This window comes from Panthera leo, chromosome D3 (assembly GCF_018350215.1).
Source record: "Panthera leo isolate Ple1 chromosome D3, P.leo_Ple1_pat1.1, whole genome shotgun sequence".
NCBI lineage: Eukaryota > Metazoa > Chordata > Mammalia > Carnivora > Felidae > Panthera > Panthera leo.
Genome location: NC_056690.1, coordinates 69,959,721 through 69,980,582, shown reverse-complemented (window position 1 = coordinate 69,980,582; position 20,862 = coordinate 69,959,721). Strand labels below are relative to the sequence as shown.

The 20,862-nt window shown below is 52.9% G+C and overlaps 2 protein-coding genes across 45 annotated transcripts; both read left to right on the top strand.

Annotated features, from left to right (window-relative positions):
• Window positions 1–610: 610 nt before the first annotated feature.
• CXXC1 (CXXC finger protein 1) lies at window positions 611–6,401 on the top strand. 3 transcript variants are annotated; one of them, XM_042911614.1, is made up of 15 exons: window positions 611–1,001; window positions 1,781–1,899; window positions 2,000–2,100; window positions 2,402–2,637; window positions 2,729–2,926; window positions 3,342–3,368; window positions 3,446–3,691; window positions 3,856–3,963; window positions 4,135–4,319; window positions 4,612–4,819; window positions 4,899–5,009; window positions 5,133–5,182; window positions 5,321–5,417; window positions 5,719–5,871; window positions 5,955–6,401. In XM_042911614.1, the coding sequence occupies exons 1-15, from the start codon at window positions 999–1,001 to the stop codon at window positions 6,099–6,101; spliced, it is 1,989 nt and encodes a 662-aa protein (XP_042767548.1). In that variant the 5' UTR covers window positions 611–998; the 3' UTR covers window positions 6,102–6,401. The 3 variants fall into 3 exon arrangements, with proteins under 3 accessions (XP_042767548.1, XP_042767549.1, XP_042767550.1); XM_042911616.1 differs by lacking the exon at window positions 611–1,001 and adding an exon at window positions 1,258–1,344; XM_042911615.1 differs by lacking the exon at window positions 3,342–3,368.
• Window positions 6,402–6,929: 528 nt separating this feature from the next.
• On the top strand, window positions 6,930–20,728 carry MBD1 (methyl-CpG binding domain protein 1). Of its 42 annotated transcripts, none has more exons than XM_042911597.1 (19): window positions 6,934–7,032; window positions 7,380–7,595; window positions 9,022–9,156; window positions 11,570–11,684; window positions 11,746–11,942; window positions 12,030–12,112; window positions 12,263–12,303; window positions 12,676–12,822; window positions 12,918–13,046; window positions 13,219–13,293; window positions 13,438–13,557; window positions 13,640–13,708; window positions 14,291–14,458; window positions 14,811–15,110; window positions 15,249–15,341; window positions 15,693–15,827; window positions 15,914–15,975; window positions 17,122–17,193; window positions 18,857–18,938. In XM_042911597.1, exons 1-18 carry the CDS (start codon window positions 7,001–7,003, stop codon window positions 17,159–17,161), a joined length of 2,157 nt encoding a protein of 718 aa, XP_042767531.1. In that variant the 5' UTR covers window positions 6,934–7,000; the 3' UTR covers window positions 17,162–17,193; window positions 18,857–18,938. The 42 variants fall into 42 exon arrangements, 41 of the variants coding, with proteins under 41 accessions (XP_042767540.1, XP_042767532.1, XP_042767527.1 ...); XR_006195561.1 differs by lacking the exon at window positions 17,122–17,193 and adding an exon at window positions 20,654–20,728 and having other exon boundaries at window positions 6,936–7,032; window positions 15,204–15,341; window positions 18,857–19,169; XM_042911591.1 differs by lacking the exon at window positions 18,857–18,938 and adding an exon at window positions 20,654–20,728 and having other exon boundaries at window positions 6,937–7,032; window positions 15,204–15,341.
• The last annotated feature ends 134 nt before the right edge of the window (window positions 20,729–20,862 follow it).

Genomic DNA, 20,862 nt, shown 5'->3' with positions numbered 1-20,862 from the left:
TTTTATAGGAAAGAATTGAATGTGTATGAAACAAGCGAACCAAAGCGGACGTCACCAGGAACCTGTCAAATCCACAGGTCGGGGAAGACTTGGTGAAGCCAGTGTCTCGGATTTCAAAATCTACTTTGGTTAGGCCACTTCTCACCAGAGTCTGTCAGTCCACCACCGACACCGTTGCTTGGGACTAATTCTGAGAAGCGAGAGCACTCCTGCAAAAGCCCAGGGGCTGAACCGTGCCAGGCCTGGCTGAGCGGGACAGAGCGGTGGAAGGTAAACGTCGGAGACATAACAGGGGGAATGGTTTCCTTCGCAGCGCACGACACCCAGTCTGCTGGCGTCCCATTTATACATGTGAAAGGGTAAAGTGATTGAATAGAAGAATGAGTGTGACTTGATACAGGTAGTGTTTCGGAAGCCGCCACTTTTTCTGTGAACTTCTCAAGCAGGGCAAGCCTCCGGCGTACGGAATCGATGGTCAAAATGGCGGCACCCTTGTGGAAGCCGCGATTAGGGCGCTGCCATGTATTGCCTGTAAACGTACGGACTCGGCCATCTTACGGAATCAGATTCCAAGATGACGGCATATGCGTGGAAGTGGCGCATAGGCGCGGCCATGTTGCCTGTAACGTTGTGTCCGTACAAGTGGTCACCGTACGGACTCGGCCGACAGAGTGGCGGTGATCTCGGGAAAGCTGCGATGCAGGTGCGGCCATGTTTCCCGCACTTATGGATTCGGCCGCCTTACGGTCTCAGTAGTCAATAGTCAAGATGGTGGCGTCTGAGAGACTTGTAGCGGCTCTAGGCGCCGGATCTACTTGTTTGCTGCGGAGCCGACGCATTGGGCCTGCGCAATAAGAGTACGGTGCCCGGGAGGCGCGACCAAAGCGGAAGTAGTTGTGGCCGCCTTTACAACGGCCGCGAACGCCAGCGAGAGGTCTGTGCAGCAGGTTCGCGGGTCGCTGGCGGGGGCAGCGGAGGGGTGCGCCGAGAGCGGAGAGATGGTGAGTACGAGTCCCAGGAGGGGGTCAGCGGTAGAGGTCAGTGGGATTGGTAGAGGCGGGGTCCGTGGGCAGAGGCAAGAGAGTCTGTGGTGAACAGTAGGAAGAGTCTGGGCAGTATGGTGGGCGCCCGTGGTGAGCCTTAACAGGGGTCTGTGGGTAGAACGTTGGGGGTCTGAGGTTCTGAAAATTTTCTGATGTGTGAACCATCTGGGAGTTTTGTGATGAGCCATTTTAGGGGTTCGTAATGGAAGTTTGGTGGGGGTCTCTCGATAGATAGTTCGTGGCAATCCGAATGGGAGATTGGGCAGAGCCGCACCGGGCAGTGTGTCATAAGCTGTGATGAGTCTGTGTCAAGGAGTTCGTGGGGAGTCGTGATGGGGGGCGGGGTTGTCTGTGGGGTTAATAACGGGAGATCTATGGGAAACGGTGTTGGGAAGTATGTAGAATATATCCCGTGGTGTCTGTGAGAAGAGATGGGGGTAATATGTGATGAGCGGTAGTTTATAAGTAACCGTTATGAGTGTGTGGATAGAGTAATGAGGTGTTAGTGATGGGAAGTCTGAGACAGAATGATGGGATCTGAAAGAACGGTACTGGGGCGTTAGGGGTGAGTGATGGGAGTTTGTGGGGACCGTGATGCAAAGATCTATGAGGAACTGTGATAGAAAGTTTATTGGCAGAATGTTGGGGTTTGTGGTGAGCCACGATGGAGCTGTAGCAAGGAATGAGACACCATGATAGGGGTTCTCTAAGAAGCCATGATGGGGGGGGTCCCACAGGAGGGTGACGGCTCAGACCCAGAGCCTCCAGATGCTGGAGAGGACAGCAAATCGGAGAATGGGGAGAATGCACCCATCTACTGCATCTGCCGCAAACCAGATATCAACTGCTTCATGATGTGAGCCGGGGAGAGGCGGGTGGGGCTGACACCTGCAAGGTTGGGTGAGGCTGATGGGGCCGGCCCCTCACATCTGCACCACTCACCCCATCCTCTGCAGCGGGTGTGACAACTGCAATGAGTGGTTCCATGGGGACTGCATCCGGATCACTGAGAAGATGGCCAAGGCCATCCGGGAGTGGTACTGTCGGGATTGCCGAGGTGAGGGGGTGGTGCCTGGACAGGGCAGGCAGGTCCACCTGCCTTGAGGGAGAAGCCATAAAGGGAGGGTGGGTCATAGGGAGTAGTGACGTGTGTCTGTGGGTGATTGTTGGTTTGTGGTGAGTTGGAATGGAGATTCCACTGTGAGCCCAAACACAGGGTCCCACCAGAGGGGTTAGCCTGCCCTGGAGTAGGGGGACGGAGCAGGTGAGTGGGACAGAAAAGAAGAGGAAGAAAGAGTTCTGGGACCATCCAAATCCCTCACTGTTAATCCATCCTGGTCCCACTGTCTGCCCCACAGAGAAAGACCCCAAGCTGGAAATCCGTTATCGGCACAAGAAGTCACGGGAGCGGGACAGCAATGAGCGAGACGGCAGTGAGCCTCGGGATGAGGGTGGAGGGCGCAAGAGGCCTGCCCCGGATCCAGATCTGCAGCGCCGGGCGGGGTCAGGGACAGGGGTTGGGGCGATGCTTGCTCGGGGCTCTGCTTCGCCCCACAAATCCTCTCCACAGCCCTTGGTGGCCACACCCAGCCAGGTGAGTGGCTGCCACGGCTGGGATAGGTAGGGTGATCCCGTGTCAGGCCCTCCTTGGGTTCCTGATTTCTGTTCCGGGCCCCTTCCCCCAGCATCACCAGCAGCAGCAGCAGCAGCAGCAACAGCAGCAGCAGATCAAACGGTCAGCCCGCATGTGTGGCGAGTGCGAGGCCTGCCGGCGCACTGAGGACTGTGGCCACTGTGACTTCTGTCGGGACATGAAGAAGTTTGGGGGCCCCAACAAGATCCGGCAGAAGTGCCGGCTGCGTCAGTGCCAGCTGCGGGCCCGGGTGAGCATGGGTAGAGCTGGGCAGGGCCAGGTGGGGGCGTCAGTGTGTCCAGGAGGAGCTCATTGAGGCTAGGAGGGGTGGGCCAGGTGAGGTGGGGCCTACTGCACATAGACAGGTGGGAAGGAGCCTGACCTGTCCAGACGAATGGGGCATGATCAGGTGTGCAGGGCTAGCAGGGGCGCCTCCAACCCCAGATGGGCAGAGTAGAGCCAGATGTTTCAAGGTGGTCAGGCATGTCAGGCCAGGTGGGGCAGGGTTCAGCATGTCCTAGTGATGAGAAGTAGGAGTAGTGGGTGTGTTTCTGGGGAGGCGAGGCAGGGTTAGTTGGTGGGGCTAGGCTCTTGTGGGAGGGGCTAGGGCAGGGCCACCCTCCATCCACTTGGGGCTGACCTGGGCCTTCCTCCTGCCGGCACAGGAATCGTACAAGTACTTCCCTTCCTCGGTGAGTCCAGCCCCCCAGGGCGGGGCGGGGCATGCGGGCAGGGCGGTCAGGGCCAGTCCTGAGATTCTGCCCTGCAGCTCTCGCCAGTGACGCCCTCAGAATCCCTGCCAAGGCCTCGCAGGCCACTGCCCACCCAGCAGCAGCCACAGCCATCACAGAAGCTGGGGCGCATCCGTGAGGACGAGGGGGCAGTGGCATCATCAGCGGTCAAGGAGCCACCTGAGGCTACGGCCACACCTGAGCCACTCTCAGACGAGGACCTACCACTGGATCCTGACCTGTACCAGGACTTCTGTGCAGGGGCCTTTGATGACCATGGCCTGGTGAGCAGGTGGAGCGTGCCATGGTGGAAGGGTGGAGGTTACAGAAGCTGAGTTTCCATGATGAGGAGAGAGAAGGCAGAGTATGGAAGGCTGATTTGGGAACTGAGTAGGTGGTGGGGTAGTCACAAGTGGGGCAGGTGGGTCAGCGTATGCCTCACTTGCAGCCCTGGATGAGTGACACAGAGGAGTCCCCGTTCTTGGATCCTGCCCTGCGGAAGAGGGCAGTGAAAGTGAAGCATGTAAAGCGTCGGGAGAAGAAGTCTGAGAAAAAGGTGACGGGAAGGGTGAAGTGGGTGTGGGAAAGCAGAGGGCAGGGAGGCGAGGGAGAGGCAAAGGTCAGAGGCTGGATGGGGCAAGAGCCAGAAGGGGGTGGAATACCGGGGGAGGCAGGCATTCAGGGCTGACTTCAACTCCACCCTGACCTGACCTGCTTTGTCCCATAGAAGGAAGAGAGATATAAGCGGCATCGGCAGAAGCAGAAGCACAAGGACAAATGGAAACACCCAGAACGTGCCGATGCCAAGGACCCTGCGTCGCTACCGCAGTGCCTGGGACCTGGCTGTGTGCGCCCTGCCCAGCCTGGCTCCAAGTATTGCTCAGATGACTGTGGCATGAAGCTGGCAGCCAAGTGAGTCATTCCTGGAGAGTTCAAGGGAGTCGGGGAGTATAGGGTCGGGCATGACCAGATGTCTTCCGGTCAGTCACCTGCACACTGTTCAGTCCATGAAGCACCCCCCATCCACCCCTCATCCATCTACCATTCTGGTGCTCATCTGGCTTTTTATCTACTGCTCAGTCACTTATCCTTTTGCCGTTTGGTCACCCATCCGTTCTACCATTCTTGGATCCACCCCCCCGCCCCACCTATTTTGTTGCTTGCCACTTTCCCTGCCTGCACCCAACCAACTGCCTCCCTGCAGCCGCATCTACGAGATCCTCCCCCAGCGCATCCAGCAGTGGCAGCAGAGTCCCTGCATTGCTGAGGAGCACGGGAAGAAGCTGCTCGAACGTATTCGCCGTGAGCAGCAGAGTGCCCGCACCCGCCTCCAGGAAATGGAGCGCCGATTCCATGAGCTTGAGGCCATCATTCTTCGTGCCAAGCAGCAGGCTGTCCGTGAGGATGAGGAGGTGAGCAGGCACAGGCCCAGCAGTGCGGGGCCCAGTACCTAGTCCTGACTGGCCTCATCGTTCTTTCCGCTCCACACAGAGCAATGAGGGTGACAGCGACGACACGGACCTGCAGATCTTCTGTGTCTCTTGCGGGCATCCCATCAACCCACGTGTTGCCTTGCGCCACATGGAGCGCTGCTACGCCAAGGTCAGGGTGTCAGCCTGAGGGGGAATCATCAGTGGGTCCGTGGGGGAGAGACGTGTTGTCTGGGGGGTGTCTTGGGATGCAGCACACATCCACAGTTCCCTCCATTTGTGCTCATCCCTCCAGTATGAGAGCCAGACGTCCTTTGGGTCCATGTACCCCACACGCATTGAGGGGTGAGTGTGGGCGCTACGTCGAGTTAGAGCAGGGAGGTCGAGGCTGGGGTCAGAAGTGGCATGTTGGGGCAGGATACGGGCACGGGCAAGAACAGGTGGGTCTCCCTCCACTACCCTGTCTTTACTCCAAACCCCCAGAGCTACCCGACTCTTCTGTGATGTCTACAATCCTCAGAGCAAGACATACTGTAAGCGGCTCCAGGTGCTGTGCCCCGAGCACTCACGGGACCCCAAAGTAAGGTTTTCCCTCAACTCCCCGCCCTTCTGTCCTTTCTTCCTCCTCACTGGCCCACATTCATCCCTTGCTCCCTCCTCTCCCCTCCTTCCTTACCTTTTCCCTACTTGACCACTTCCGTGACCCCTGCTTTGCCTGCCTCATCATCCTTCGTTCCTTTCCTTTTTCCTCCTCTTTTCCATTCCTCTCCTCTCCCTGAACTTTCCATTCCTTCCTTCCTACCTCCCTGACCACTTCCCATTCCTGTCTTCTTTCCTGCCTCACCACCCGCATTCATCCCCGACCCCCCATCTCGCTGCAGGTGCCAGCTGATGAGGTATGCGGGTGCCCCCTTGTACGTGATGTCTTTGAGCTCACAGGTGACTTCTGCCGCCTGCCCAAGCGCCAGTGTAACCGCCACTACTGCTGGGAGAAGTTGCGGCGTGCTGAAGTCGATTTGGAGCGTGTGCGCGTGGTAGGTTTTGATGCTGGATGTGGCTGGGGTCAGGTGGGGCTTCTGGAGCTCCTTCTCATGGCTCTTTTCTGCTCTCCTGTCAGTGGTACAAGCTGGACGAGCTGTTTGAGCAGGAGCGCAACGTACGCACAGCCATGACTAATCGGGCAGGATTACTGGCCCTGATGCTGCATCAAACGATCCAGCATGACCCACTCACTACCGACCTGCGCTCCAGTGCTGACCGCTGAGCCTCACAATGGCGCAGAAGTCCTCACACCCTGCATTCCAGGCTGGGGAGCTGCCCTGAATCCCCCATTTGTCTGTTCTGCCCTTTATATGTTTCTCCGGGGGTCCTTGAGTTTCTCCCTGTACCGATCCACCATTTGACTGCCCGGCTGTTACCAGGGGGTCTCAGAACTTTTTCCTGTTCTTGTCTGTTCCTTTGTTTCTCCATTCTCTGTGCCTGGGCGGGACTGTGGAATCCGCTCACTCTTGCCTCCCCCCTTCCTCGTTTTGTTAATAAAATTTTGAAGAACTAAGAAAAATGACTACTGATGGTTTCCACACTTTATCCAGCTGCGACTGCATTTCCAAAGCCCTTGGGTAGATGGGCTGTGGCACACTTATACCTCAGGAGGGGCTGCAGTATACAGCTTCGAGTACACTGTTGGCATTTACTCTGTGCTCTGCAGGAGCCCCGGCGGGCGTGGGGGATATGACTTGCCGAGAGCCCAACCACCTACATTCTCAGCCTTTCATTTTGAAACTGGGTATCCAGTTAGCGCTAATTCAGCGTGTGGCTCATTTACCACTTGTGTCAGCACTGACATTCTCCAAACTAGATGTATTCAACGGTGCACATAAGGTCCCTTGTTCCCCACAAGCCTCTCTTTTGGGACACGTATGTAACAGAAGTCTCCATCCCGCCCTCTTGATGTCAGTCCGGGAGTCCCCACAGCACTACGTTTCCAGAACGGACCCGCCCTTCTCGGTTGCACGGACCTTCTGTTTACCTGCAGCGAGGCACGCCCCCCTCTCCAGTTCCCGCGGAAGGAGCTGGGCTCAGCGTGCGGCAGTACCAGTCCCCGCGCGCTCCTGTAACCGTTCGGCGGGCCGGAGAGAGCGGGACACAATAGTCCTGGGGCAGATGTTCGGGGAACCGGAGAGCACAGGCGCGACGTAAGCGAGAGGTGGGAGAGGAGGGCTACGGCACAACCTCAGGCTTCTCCGCCCCTTCCGCTAGGTTACCCCTGGTGGAGACCGCCAGGGAAACATCATAGGGCCCCAACCTTCCTCGCCCCCTTAAGAGAGCGCAGGCGCAAACCAGGTGGGCGGAGTGGGGCGAAAGCGTCGGTTGGCGAGGTGAGGAGCTCAAGTGTTGCAGGTCTCCGGTGGGGGTGCGAGCCGTAGTTGGATGTTAGAGCGCAAGCGCAGTAGTGCCGGGACGGGAGGCGCGCGCCGCTGTGGGACTGAGCACGCAGGCGCGGAGTCCTCCCCACTAAGGGCCAACGCTGGCGGGGCATTAGCGCGCAGGCGTCTTGCCGGGAGCGGAGCCCTAGAGGTGGGCAGCGGGTTTCCGGTTCCGGGAGCAACGAACGGCCGCGGCAGCGACAGCTATCGCTTCAGAGGAAGCGTCTGCGGAGGAGGAAGAAGAGCAGGGCAAGGCGGGAGTCACAGGCGGGACCCTCGCCATGGGTCCGCGGACCTAGAGCGGCGGAAGCTACCGGCCCGGTGCCGAGCTGGTGAGACAGTCGTGAGGGTGGAAATGGAGAGCGCTCAGGCGTAGGATGGGGAAGAATTGAGGCTCAGAACGCTGACGGAGAGGAATGAAGGGCCCTCAGGCCGACGAGTGGGAGGAATGGCGGCGTCGGAATATTGAAGGGAGGAATAGAGAGGTTTTGGCGGAGGACGGGGAGGAATGGGGCTCAGAACGCTGACAGGTGGACGTGTCGGGAGCCTGGACGAGGACGGAGAGGAATGGGGAAGGATCTAAACGCTGAGGAGAGATCTCGGGGCCTCTCAGGTTAAGGAGAGAGAAACGGGGGTTCAGAACGCCGAGAGGGAGAAATGAGGGGTTCTCAGGTTGTTGACGGGAAGAGATGGAGGCGTTGGGATGCTGAAAGAGAGCGACGGGGGCTTCCTCTGGAGAACGTGAAGTAAGAGGGGTTTAGAATGCTGAGCTAGGGATGGGCATGATCTTGGGACAAGAACGGGGACGAAAGGGGGGTTGGTTCAGCATGCTGAGAGGAGAAATCAGGGTCTCTTCAGGTGATGAGCAGAATAGAAGGTAGGAGACACAGAAGGGAAGAGAGGGGATGAGAAAGTTTTTAGCTGAACATGAGAGGAACAAGGCGGTCTGGGGACTGAGATTGGGGAGGACTTGTGGCTCAGAACACTGACAGGGAAGATGAGGAGGCTTTCGGGCTGAGGAGCAGAAGGAATGAGGGGTGTTCAGGGTAAAGGTGTGGGGAAGCTGCGGGCTGCCTGCCAGAGGACACAGGAAATTGAGGCAGTAATAGTGGAGGTAGCAGGTAAGGGGACGTCAGAAAGGGAAGGAATGGGAGGGCTTTTGACTGAAAGGGAAACTGGGGACTCCTGGGTCAAGGAAGGGAGCGAACGGGAGGTCAGAATACTGAGGCCAAGTGCTGGGACCTTGGTGTGGGGACGAGCAGAATGGGGGCCTCTTGGGCTGACGATGGGAGGAATGGGCCCTCTCAGGCTGAGGATGGGGGGTATGGAGGTTTCAGGGTGACAGAGGGGAGGAATAGGGGCCAGTGGGTCAAAGATAGAGAATGTCTCCTGGGGGGAATGACAGGGTCCTAGGTTGGCAGTGGGGAGAAGTGATGAGTTCTCAGGCTGAGGATGGGGAAGAATTGGGGATCGGGACATTGAGGGAGGCGTGAGGATCTTTGGGTTGAGGACGGGGACTTTAAAGTTGGAGACAGGGCTGCCAGGTCAAGAAGGGGTAGGAATGACAAGCTCCTGGGCCCAGGACAGGGAAGAATGAGGTGGGAAAGGGGATTTTTCTCTTTCTTGTATTGGCCGGTTGCCTGTGGTAGGTCCCAGGTCTTGGAAAAGCATTACTAAGTACCGGCGGTTTGTGTGGTTAGGGCCCAACATGTCCTCCCCTAGAGCCTCAGTTTTCCCACTGCCCTCTCCGTGTTGCAGGCCGCTGCTCCTTCCTGTGGCCCCCATGGCTGAGGACTGGCTGGACTGCCCAGCCTTGGGCCCCGGCTGGAAGCGCCGTGAAGTCTTTCGAAAGTCAGGTGCCACCTGTGGACGCTCAGACACCTATTACCAGAGGTACTGGGTGGGTTGTGGACAGAGTCACGGATAGGGCTAAAATCAGGGGGTGTGGTTAAATTTGTGGATGGTTGAAATTATGCAAATATAGTCGATTCTTATTATTTGCAGATTCCATATTTCCAAATTAGTCTACTCACTGAAAGTCGGTACTCACTATACTTTCATGGTCATTCATAGACATGCACAGAACAGCAAAAAATTTAAGTTCCCTGATACACTCATTCCCAGCTGAGGTTGAATGAGGCCTTCTTATTTTAGTTCATATACTGTAAACAAGTATCTTTTTCGTGATCTGCTAAGTGCTGTGTTTTTCACATTTTTGCACTTTTTATTGGTGATTTTCGTATTTACAACGCCCCCCCAAGTATAGCCCTGAAGTGCTGTCTAGTGTTTTAAGTGCAAGAAGTCTTATGATATGCTGTAAGAAGAGAATAACACGTTAAATAAATTTTATTTGTGAGTTGCAGTGTTGTTAGGTGTGAGTTCAATGTTAATGAGTCAAAAATGTGGTACATTTAGAAAAAGAAAAGGAAATGTTCTGATTTGTACACGAGTCTGCTCTGGAAAATGCTGAAGTAACACGTATAGTACGTGATGAAGTTAAGGGAAAGGTGGAAAAGTAGCCAAATTTGAAGATGCATAAGGAAATACTTAATAAAATAAAATGTAGTGGACAGTGTGAGAGACTGGAAGCCAAGGACATTGATGGTTGTGTTACCCCTGATTAGGAATATGTTAAACCTGTCTCAGCTAGTACTGACTGGCTCACGTGTTTCAAAAGGCGTACATCGTGAAAGATGTTAAATTTGCACACAAGGCAGGTCCTGCAGATCAAGAGTTTGCAGAGGAATTTTAAAAATACCTGGTAAGTGTTAGGTGTGAAAAGTGTCATGCAGAATAGGTTTTACTGAGGAGACTGGCTTGTTTTACAAGGACCGTGGTAAAGGTAGCTGTGTAACATAAATGGTCTCCGAAGCTCCTGACTTTAAATCATTCAAAGGCCATGCTGTCAGTCATTCGTAGGAATGTATTAAGTAGAGTGTCTTTAAATAGGAAAACAATAAAACAAGGCTACATATCGATTAGTTGACAGAAATGTCCCCTGGGGCTCACATTACCTTAAGCTATAGTTCCACAAGAACAGAGGTTCTAGATTCACTAATTCAGTGTTCAGCGTGACTCTATAAGACATACCAGGAATAATGGGAATCGACTACAAATGCACAAAATGTACATGTTTATATGCAATTCACATTTAAGGATCTAAGGTGATTATTGAATTTTTTTCACTCTTCCTGAACTTTTTTTTTTTTTGTCTAAGTAGTTGTTTTTGTGGAGGAATATAGCAAAATCATGAATATAATTATGTTTGTTTATACTTAATTATATGTTTATCCCCATATTCATAATTTGTGTGAAACTGTCAAAATTTTAAATTTTAAATACTTTTGTCAAGAACCGTAAAGCAACAGGTTTTATCTTAATTAGGGCAAGATAACGAATATGTTACAATTTTGTGGATGCTGGTAGGATATAGGAGACTCCTGGGTCAGAGATGAAAGATAGTTTATTATTCACAGTAACAGCAGTATCCAGAATGTCATTATTTTTGTGCCAGTTCCCCAAATGCCAGTTCCCATAGGGTAACCTGAAGAGAACTGACTAACATCTGCCCATGCATTGGGTTGTAGGAAAGGAACCCTGAGCTTAAGGAATCCAATCTTTTATAATGTTAGGACAGTAAGGATGCCTTCCCTTTGCTCTGGAAGGAGAACTTATCTCTTATCTTCCAAGGCTGTTTGCTGTACAAACATCCTTGAAAAGATAGTTCATAACAAAGGACTATCAGTGCCTCTCTTGCAAGACATGCAGAAATGCTAGAGACCTGTGGGCTATTCTCTCCGAGAATATTAGTTGCTCCTACTTTGTTTTACATGTAGTTGCATTTGTTTGTTTACGCATGTCTTTGTATATATATATTTATATGTTCATTTATTCATGTGTATGTTTTCAGACGCTTCTCCTGTGTTTTTCCTTTCTATGTATTTAGTATGTTAACTTTAATGCATTTGTACATCATTCGACAAGTTTGTATTTCTGTCCGTGTTTATGTTTGTTTACATGAACAGACTACAATTAGTAGTGTATGTTATAAGTAAACATGTACTTATTTATGTTTATATTTTTCATTTGTGTTTGTATATATGCTGGTATTTATACACATTTTATATTTCTGCTATGCAAGCTTAGTTGGGGTAAGACCTGGTAGGGCTCACAGGCCAATCCCAGGCTGCCAGCCCTCTATCCCCTGCCAGCCCTGCAGGTCTGTTCACGAGCCCAGTGGGAGGGTTGTGTGGGTGGAGTGGCCATGGCTCCACCGGGGTACCAATCCATCCTGGCCCATTCCCAGCCCCACAGGAGACAGGATCCGAAGCAAAGTTGAGCTGACCCGATACCTGGGCCCTGCGTGTGACCTCACCCTCTTCGACTTCAAACAAGGCATTCTGTGCTATCCAGCCCCCAAGGTACTACACAGTGTGGGGTACCCAGGCAGGGGTGACTGAGCCACCTAACACCCACCCACAGATCTCTTCCTGCTTTCCCTCTCATTTGCAGGCCCAGCCCTTAGCTGTCCCTAGCAGGAAGCGGAAGAAGCCTTCACGGCCAGCCAAGACTCGAAAACGTCAGGTTGGACCTCAAAAGGGTGAGGTCAGGAAGGAGGCCCCAGGAGATGAGACCAAGGCTAATGCTGACACAGCCCCAGCTTCACTCCCTGCACCTGGGTGAGTGTTGGCCTAAAGTGAGCCAAGAGGGTGAGGGTTGTGGTTGGAGACGTACTCAGCTTCCCACACCCATGTTTCCTATCCCAGGTGCTGTGAGAACTGTGGAATCAGCTTCTCAGGAGATGGTACCCGAAGGCAGCGGCTCAAGACATTATGCAAGGACTGCCGAGGTGAGTGGCCCCAGAGCCCTGGGAGGTAGAGGTGGAGCAGATCTGATGTCAAGCTGGGACACCACTGTCAGCTTTCAGGTTGAATGGTGGATGAGGTTAGCTATCTGATGCTCCTTGTCCACTTCTCTTCTTCCGCCTCCCTTTCCTCAGCGCAGAGAATTGCTTTCAACCGGGAACAGAGGATGTTTAAGGTAAGCACGACCTGCCTCCTCCTCACAAGTGTGCGGTGGGAGCAGGATGTGATGGGGGCTGGTAAGAAGGTCTGAAGGAATGATGATGGATCCATAGGGTGTCAGAATCATTTTGTAGGGAGCTAGCTCTGGTCATTGGACAGTAATGTGTTAATGGGGTGTCAGTAGACACAGCGATGAGGTTAACCGGGCACTTGGAGACTTTGGGGATGGCCTCTGGTGACAGCTTGTTAGTAGTTGTCAGATACAGTGATGAGGCATATGGTGGACTACTAGACATGGCAGTGGGGGCTCAAAACATACACATAAGGGGCAGCATACCTGGAGCTACTCTGTCTGGGCCTGTGACCTCGCCCCACCCATTCCTGGCAGCGTGTGGGCTGCGGGGAGTGTGAGGCCTGCCGGGTAACCGAGGACTGCGGGGCCTGCTCCACCTGCCTTCTGCAGCTGCCCCATGATGTGGCCTCGGGGCTGTTCTGCAAGTGTGAGCGGAGACGGTGCCTCCGGATTGTGGAAAGGGTGAGTTGGGCAGGTAGGGTGGGCCCAAGGCTCACCCTGTCCTCTGGCTCTCAGAGCCCTGGCCCCATACATCATACCTCTGGCCTCCCTGACAGAGCCGAGGGTGTGGAGTGTGCCGGGGCTGTCAGACCCGAGAGGACTGTGGCCGTTGCCGAGTCTGCCTTCGCCCTCCCCGCCCTGGTCTCAGGCGCCAGTGGAGGTGTGTCCAACGGCGCTGCCTACGGGTGAGTAGAGGGGCCAGTGCTGTTGGGGCCAGGGCTGGGGCAGAGCTCATTCTGCTATTAAAGTTGCTACTGCTGCTGCTGCTTCCTCCCAGCCTTGCCCACCTCATGTCTTCTTTTCTCCCCCACCTCATGCTCACCTCCCTGGCCTCACCTACCTGCCCCTGTCTGCCAGCACCTTGCCCACCGTCTCCGTCGCCACCATCAGCGATGTCAACGACGCCCTCCCCTAGCTGTGGCTCCCCCTGCTGTGAGTGCTGCACCCCACCTTCTGTCTGCCTGTCCCACGCATGCTTTCTGTACTCCTTTTGGGGGTGGGGGTGGGGGTGGGGGTAGGGGTCCTGTGTCTGCCTGGTTCCACCAAGCCTAAACTTCTGTTCTGGCTTTCTCCCAGGGTAAACGTAGTCGCCGTAGAGGAGGCTGCGACTCCAAGATGGCTGCCCGGCGGCGCCCCCCCCGAACCCAGCCATTGCCTCCAGTTCCCCTGTCACAGCCTCCAGAGTCCCCAGAGCTGGTGAGGCCCTGGTGGGCAGGGGGAAGGCACAACTATAACCTTACCCAGTACCTGCCCTGACCCCACCCATTTGCCTCTGCAGCACCCCAGAGCCCTGGTCCCCTCGCCACCTGCCGAGTTCATCTATTACTGTGTAGACGAGGACGAGCTAGTGAGTGGCCCCACCCTACCTGGACAAGCCTAGACCCTCCCAGGGCACTTGGTTAATCCCAAAGAAGCAACTGCTGCAATGGGCCTAATAGGGGAACAGCAAGACACAGTAATGGGTACTAGTATGGGATAAGCAGACAATGGGGGAGGGACTAACGTGGGATCGACAGGTGCAGTGATAGTACCTAATGTCAGATGAATCAACACTCTGGTGGGGTTAATAGGAAAAGCCAGCATAGGGAATGGAGTTCACATAGGCTGAGCAGATACAGCAGGCACAGCATCGGCAGCTGTAGAGGGTCAGCAAAATGCCACTGGAGGTGGGGGTCAAAGACGTTGTCTTGGTAACCACTGGTCTAGCAGATGAAGTGATGGATACTGCGTTGGAACAGCCACAGTCCTAATGCTCTTGGGCACTGTCCGGTGCAGTGATAGTGCCTGGTGTTGGAACTACCAGATGCTGAGGTGTGACTGAGACCAGTGCACAGCCAGTTCCCTCTGATGGAGCTAGTGAAGGGGCAACAAGAACAGCACTTGAATGGTGCCAGTAACAGCACCCCCCCCCCTTTTGCCTGTCCCCCAGCAGCCTTACACCAATCGCCGGCAGAACCGCAAGTGTGGGGCCTGTGCAGCCTGCCTACGGCGGATGGACTGTGGTCGCTGCGACTTCTGCTGTGACAAGCCTAAATTTGGGGGCAGCAACCAAAAGCGCCAGAAGTGTCGTTGGCGCCAATGCCTGCAGTTTGCTATGGTGGGTGATGCAGAAGAGTGAGGTGGGTGGGCTACGTTGACCTAGGGCCACCCCCCCCTTCCCCGCCGTGCCTGGGAATGGTGGGCAGGCCTGGTGGGTAGGGCAGGCCAGATTCTGCATCTTCAGAGGAGTAGATGGAGCGGTGGGTTCAGCCAAAGATTAGCAAACATTGTGCTGGGATGAACGAATCTGAGTGGCAGTGGCATTAACAGGAGACTAGCAAGCTCAGTGATGAGGGCTTCATGTGAAAGCATGTTCTGTGCCGTGACTAATGGGGATTAGCAGGCATGTTGATCAGGGCAGGGTGGTCAATCATTGCATCAGGTGGCCATAACATCCTATCTTTCTTCAGAAGCGGCTGCTGCCTAGTGTCTGGGCAGGATCTGAGGATGGGGCAGGGCCGCCCCCACCTTACTCTCGTCGAAAGAGGCCTGGCTCTACTCGAAGGCCCCGTCTGGGTCAGATACTGAAGACCTCCTTGACCACACCCACAACCCGACCAGGCCATGCCCAGACTCCAATGAAACAAGAAACAGGCAGTGGCTTTGTGCTGCCTCCACCTGGCACTGATCTTGTGTTCTTACGGGAAGGTGCAAGCAGTCCCGTGCAGGTGCCTGGCCCTGCTGCAGCTTCCACAGAAGCCCTGTTGCAGGTGAGGATCCCATCTTAGCTTGCCCTTCCCAGAACTACCCAGCCTTGTGCCAGGAAGCTGGGACCAAGACTGCTGCAATCCTCCTTCACACAGGAGGCCCAGTGCCCTGGCCTGAGTTGGGTTGTGGCCTTACCCCAGGTGAAGCAAGAGAAGGCGGATGCCCAGGAAGACTGGACACCGGGCACAGCCATCCTGACTTCTCCTGTATTGCTGCCTGGCTGCCCCAGCAAGGTGGGGGTCAGTGATGGGTGGTCTGTGAGCAGAGTGATGGTGAGCCATGATGGTGGTTCTTTGAGCAGAGCAACAGATACGCGGATTGCAGCCTCACCACAAAATTACCCCACCTGTCTGACAGATGCCCCACCTTCCCCAGGCAACTAACTTTGCCTGCTTTGCTGCCCAGCTAACAAAAATGGAACTCTGAGGAATGGGAAAGGTTTGTAGGCAGAGAGATGGATTTTCCAGGCTGAAGTGTGACAGAAGTGGGATTTGTCAGTATACTGACAGGTTGGCTGATAAGGAGACTCTTTTCTTAGGCCAACCCTGTCCTTCTGACTGCTGCCTGTTTCCCACCTCTCCCAGGCAGTGGACCCAGACTTGCCACCTGTGAAGCAAGAGCCACTGGACCCTGAGGAGGACAAGGAGGAAGAGAGCAAGGATGACTCCGCCTCCGACTCGGCCCCAGAGGAGGAGGCAGGAGGGGCTGGCACACCCGTGGTCAGTGCTGGGGGACATTTCACCCTGCCCTGAACCTGCTTTAGCCCCATTGGCCATGATGACCCATGATGTTAATTCTTCCCCAGATCACGGAGATTTTCAGCCTGGGTGGAACCCGCCTCCGGGACACAGCAGTCTGGTTGCCAAGGTGTGCCCCGCACAGTGAGGGGTGGTATGGGGTCGGTGCTGGTCAGATATGGGCCCTGAGTGTTAAAAATAGAGCCAGCAATTTGGCATGAGGCAGTGGGAGGTAGAGGCTTCTGTCACTGTGCTGATCCCGGTCAGTGAGGGGTTATGTGTAGGACCCTAGAGATTTCTCCTGAGGTTCAGATTAGGGCTTTCCTTGGGTGTATGGGGTGGGGGCTGGGGAGTAGAGAGACAGGGGTTAGTGGAGGTTAAGGATTTGATGCCCTGTGATGAGATTTGAAAGAAAAAGATAAAAGCCTGGTCCATATCTTTCTAAGAAAATCCAGAAGGAGTCAGATTTAATATATAAGTTTTTATCCAGTGAATCATCATTTGGGGTTTTGTGGGTGTCTGGAGTCTCCAAGAGATGACAGGTGGGCTGGATAGTGGTGGGTGGGCAGATCTGGGCCCTGAGATGTGCAACTGTGCAATCTTAGGCTAGTCCACCTCCTGGAGCGTCCTCTGTGGAGAGAGTTGGGCTGTGTTTCTTGAACCTTTCCTGAGCCTGTTGAGGTTATTAAGAGTTTCAGCTGCTTCACAGAACTGTCCCTGCAGGCCTGGCAATAGGATGAAAGATAGTTGTCCCTAAGGACAGGGCTGGTGGGAGGAGGACAGGGGAATACTACCTCCTGCAGAATGTTTGCAGGCTGTGCGCGTGGTCCCAGATACAGGCGACATAAACTGTTGGCCTAGGCACCTGGATTCCTTTGTCCCTACAAGCTAGTTTCTGCCGGCCGGAAACTCCTGCATCTGCCTTGGGCAGTTTGCAGGTACAGACTGAGTACCTGCTGGGTATACTGCAGTGTGAGAGAGAACATGATGAATGCACTGACCCTGGAAGGCTTATCCTTCAGGAGACATGGATTCCTGTCTTCAGGGAGCTATCATCTAAGGAAATAGTTTCCTTGTGTGTGAAATCATTATATGTTAGTGGAGAAGGTAATGTTTAGTTGGTGGTATTGGAATATTTTAGCAGAGAGATAAGAGATAAGGGATAATTATGGGGAAATGGATTCCAGGCACAGAATACTAGGAAATGGTTTTGTGATGCTCCATTTTACAATGAGCGAACCTCATTCAACATATAGTCCTGCTCCCTCTTCTCTAGGTCCAAGGACCTTAAAAAACCTGGAGCTAGAAAGCAGTAGACTGGAGGCTTCTGCAGACTGTAGGATTCAAGGTGATAATTTACAGACTGGCTTTATGAGAGACAACACTGATCTACTCAGAGCTGGACCATAGGCTGAGGGGCTTATGTAGGATTCAATAGGAACTGGAAAAACCCACCACCAAACCTGAGAATCAGGCCTGTTCAGTACTTTGAGATTATAGAGGAAGTAAGCAGGAAAGGAAGAGAAAGAATAGAAAGTTGTATCTGCTCCAACTGGTGCGAATCTCAGGAGCTTGACTGATGAGAAGTGTGGATATTATGGGTGGGGGATCTGGGGTGGAGAGGGGATGTAAAAGCCACCACAAAACAGCCTATACAAGCCATCTTCATAATTTTTCAATGGCTTCTGGATGAGACCTGGTAGTGTTTCTGAACATTTCCATTTCCACAGAGAGACAGCATTTGAAAATGTAATGTGAATAAATGAGGAAAGGAACTGCTATTTGGTTAGTTCCTCCTACTGATCTATGTAATTCTCAAGTCTTTTTAGGAAGACAATGATTTTTGCCCATTTTTACATACGGGAAAACAGACTCAAAGAAATTACATAACTTGTCCAGTGTCAAACAGCTAGTATCAATAAGCATAGAATCAAATCCAGGTTGTAAAAACCTTGTTGTTTAAGCCACCAAACGGTAAGCCGTAATACTATATTCGATAATGTGTAATGTTATAGTAACAGAAGTTTCCAGTGACCTTGAAAACAAGGTGGACTACTCTAAACAGAACAAATCCTTTACACTGCTGCCTCTAGCGTGGTTTAGGGAGTGCCAAGGTTGTATGGATGGGGTCACCTTGTCACAACACCCTTGCATCCAAGAGACTGGGTTCTTCCCAGGCCTTGGGTGTCGTAAATATTTCTCAAACACTAAAGGACATCCTTCCCCAGTGGACACTTCGTTTTGCTTGTTACCCTCATTCTCCTCTGCCAAAGCAGTCTTCAGAAGTAAAGCTGCCAGCCTGGCTCATCTTTGCTGACAACTTACCTCCCTTGCCTATTGATGACTTTTGTGCTTGGTTTCTGCTCTTGGCCCCTCTCTATTAGGAGTATGAATTCCTGCTTCCAAGTCCTGCATAAAGGCCAGTCTTGACTCATCCCTGTCTCACTTCCCAGTTCTTCATAAAGTGCCGGAAAGTTCAGGCCTGCAGTTTGTTATGTAGCCAGCTTCACAGGGCTGTGACTGAGTGCATGCCTCCTTAAATTTTGTAGCTGTCTGTCTTCCCCTGCCTTTTTCTAGTCCCAGCCCTGCAGCTTTAAGTATTTTACATGTAGATTAGATATTTCCCTACCCTTAACCCTTTCTGCTACCCTCCTCTGTTCCTTCCTTTGCCTTACCTACTTAAGCCAGAGTCAAGACTGGATAATTTACTGATACTGTTTTGCCCTCCCCAGGACCCAGCCACCCAACCCTAGTATTCTGTAAGGTCCTAAATGAAATTTATTTGATGGGCATTCAGACTCTTCTAAAGAAGAGTCTGGCTACAGTGTGTATCACAGTACCATTGGAAAAGCAGCACCACTAATTATATATACATATGCATATGTAGGTATATATGTGTATATGTGTATATTTTAAGGGACTTCTAGGGATTTGACCTTATGTAGTAGTGGGAGCTGGTTAAACAGTCTCTGTAAGGCTGTTGTCTTTACATCTAATGCTGGAGCTTGAAGTCTGCAGGGCAGGCAATCGGGAAGGGAAGATGGATGTAAAGTGTGGGAGACGGAGGACGCTTTGGCGCGCAGGAGCACGAGCACGAGCACGAGCACGAGCTGGAACCGGCGAAGATGGCCTAGAACCCATGTCAGTCTCTCACCACCTCCAACTTCGATAATGTGGGTGTCCTACAGAAGAAGCTGGTGCCCTTCATCACAGACTTAAATACTCATCTGACCCAGGAATTAGAGACGCTGAAGGAAGATCCCAGGGAAAGTGGAGCAGCTGCAGGCCTGGCTGCAGGCCTGACTGCTGCCCCACACCAACGAGGTGAGCCAGCAGATAAGTGACAACATGTGTGAACTGCAACAGTGCCTGGTGCCCCGCACCAACCTTCCGAGTGTAAAAACAGTATGCTGCTGCTTGACTTCTGCCCTCCAGTTACCAGGCAAAATGTCTCTTGTGGCCCATCCTAACCGGAAGCATACGGGGAAGGGAGTTCTGGGAAACGTAGCCTAGTCAAGGTGACACATTACAAAGCCACCCTGCCATGAATCAGCTCCCAAGGGTCTCACTGCTCACCTGAGGATAACTTGATAAAGCTACGTTGCTGAAAATGCAAAGCTGAAGACCATGGATTTCATGGTGACCCCAGCAAGTACAGAAATTCTGTCAAGCCCACCCAGAAAAAAACTTGCTGGTCTCGGCTATTTTTGTATCATTCATTCAAGTATTGAGAACCTGGCCCATGGTAGGCACTGTACTTGATACTGGGATACAGGAATGAAAAAGATATAGTCCATGCAATTTTATTAAATACATCAATATGTATTACAAATGGTGAATGGATATCCAACTTTATCGTGGAATTTAATGGTGAAAATCTAGAATTCAGGAAAACTGTCGGGAGGACAGCCCTTGCGTGAACCTTGGTGGGGCACAATAGGAATTGGAAATAATATAAATAGTTTCTATCTCTGAGCTGTTCTATTTTAAAATTATTTTAAAATGATTTTTATTGTCCTGTTTACTGTTTTCATACATTTAGTGTTTATTTGGGGAGTGTCTTGATGGTGGTAACTGTTAACTCTGAGAAAGCGGGATGGTGGGTGGCAAGATCTAGGTCAGGTTCTGTCCTAGGACCAATCGCTTTCTAGGCCTTGGGGCAGCTTGGCTGAAAGCTGAGGCTCCCCTAGCTGGGCTCTAGTCCTGGCCCCGCCCCTCCACCCTCCGAAGAGGCCCGCCAGGGGGCGCCGGGGCCGCGGTCATCCCACCAGGGCTCGGGAGACGAGCTGCCCCCCACCCCTGGCCTCGGCGGCCCTGGGGCGTGGCCTTTGCCCGGCTCAGAAGCCAATTCTTGGCGGGACCCGGAGAAAAGCCGACTCTCCTTCTTCACGTAGTGGTAAAACAGGCAAAACCGAACTGGAGTTAAGTTACGGGGAGCGCCCAGGGTGAGGGTGCGGCACGACGAGTTCTGACCGACGCTGGGACGTTCGAGGGCAGCAAAGTGTCGCCAAGGGTCGCCTTCCCCTGTCGCCGACCTCATTTCGACGGGATCCTTCAGGCTGTACGACCTCTGGGGGTGCCCAACGGGCTCTCTCGTAACTCCGCTGCTGTTCCCAACCCCCGTGCCTGACTGAGGGCCTTTTCATTGCCTCCCTTTTTCCCCAAAGGTGTAGTGTGAGGGGTGGTTCCACCCAGATCAACCGGCGGGCCAGTCGCCCGTGGGACTTGAAGATCAAGGAACTGACCCTCAGGACTCTGTCCAGGGAACCGAGACGACCTCTAATTTCTTTCTTTTTTGTTTGTTTCAGGCTACGTAAACTCTTAGCAGTAAATGAAAATGAGTATTTTACCGAACTGCAATTGAAAGAAGAAGCATTATAGGAGAAAAAAAGACAAAATGACAATTATTAAAAGAGATTATTAAAAAGAAAAAAAAGAGACATTATTTTGTGGCTGAAAAGCTGAACCAGCAATTCAGGAAATGGAATCCAAATCTAGAAACGTACCGCATACAAAA

What these genes read in the sequence shown, in the direction of transcription:
- MBD1 (XM_042911570.1), top strand. Translation starts at nt 7,001, where the DNA reads ATGTTCGGGGAACCGGAGAGCACAGGCGCGAC. An exon ending in GCTTCACTCCCTGCACCTGG is followed by an intron (nt 11,943 to 12,029) that starts GTGAGTGTTGGC and finishes TTCCTATCCCAG; the next exon opens with GTGCTGTGAGAACTGTGGAA. An exon ending in TGCCTGGCTGCCCCAGCAAG is followed by an intron (nt 15,342 to 15,692) that starts GTGGGGGTCAGT and finishes CACCTCTCCCAG; the next exon opens with GCAGTGGACCCAGACTTGCC.
- CXXC1 (XM_042911614.1), top strand. An exon ending in AGTGCCAGCTGCGGGCCCGG is followed by an intron (nt 2,927 to 3,341) that starts GTGAGCATGGGT and finishes CTGCCGGCACAG; the next exon opens with GAATCGTACAAGTACTTCCC. An exon ending in AGAAGAAGTCTGAGAAAAAG is followed by an intron (nt 3,964 to 4,134) that starts GTGACGGGAAGG and finishes TTTGTCCCATAG; the next exon opens with AAGGAAGAGAGATATAAGCG.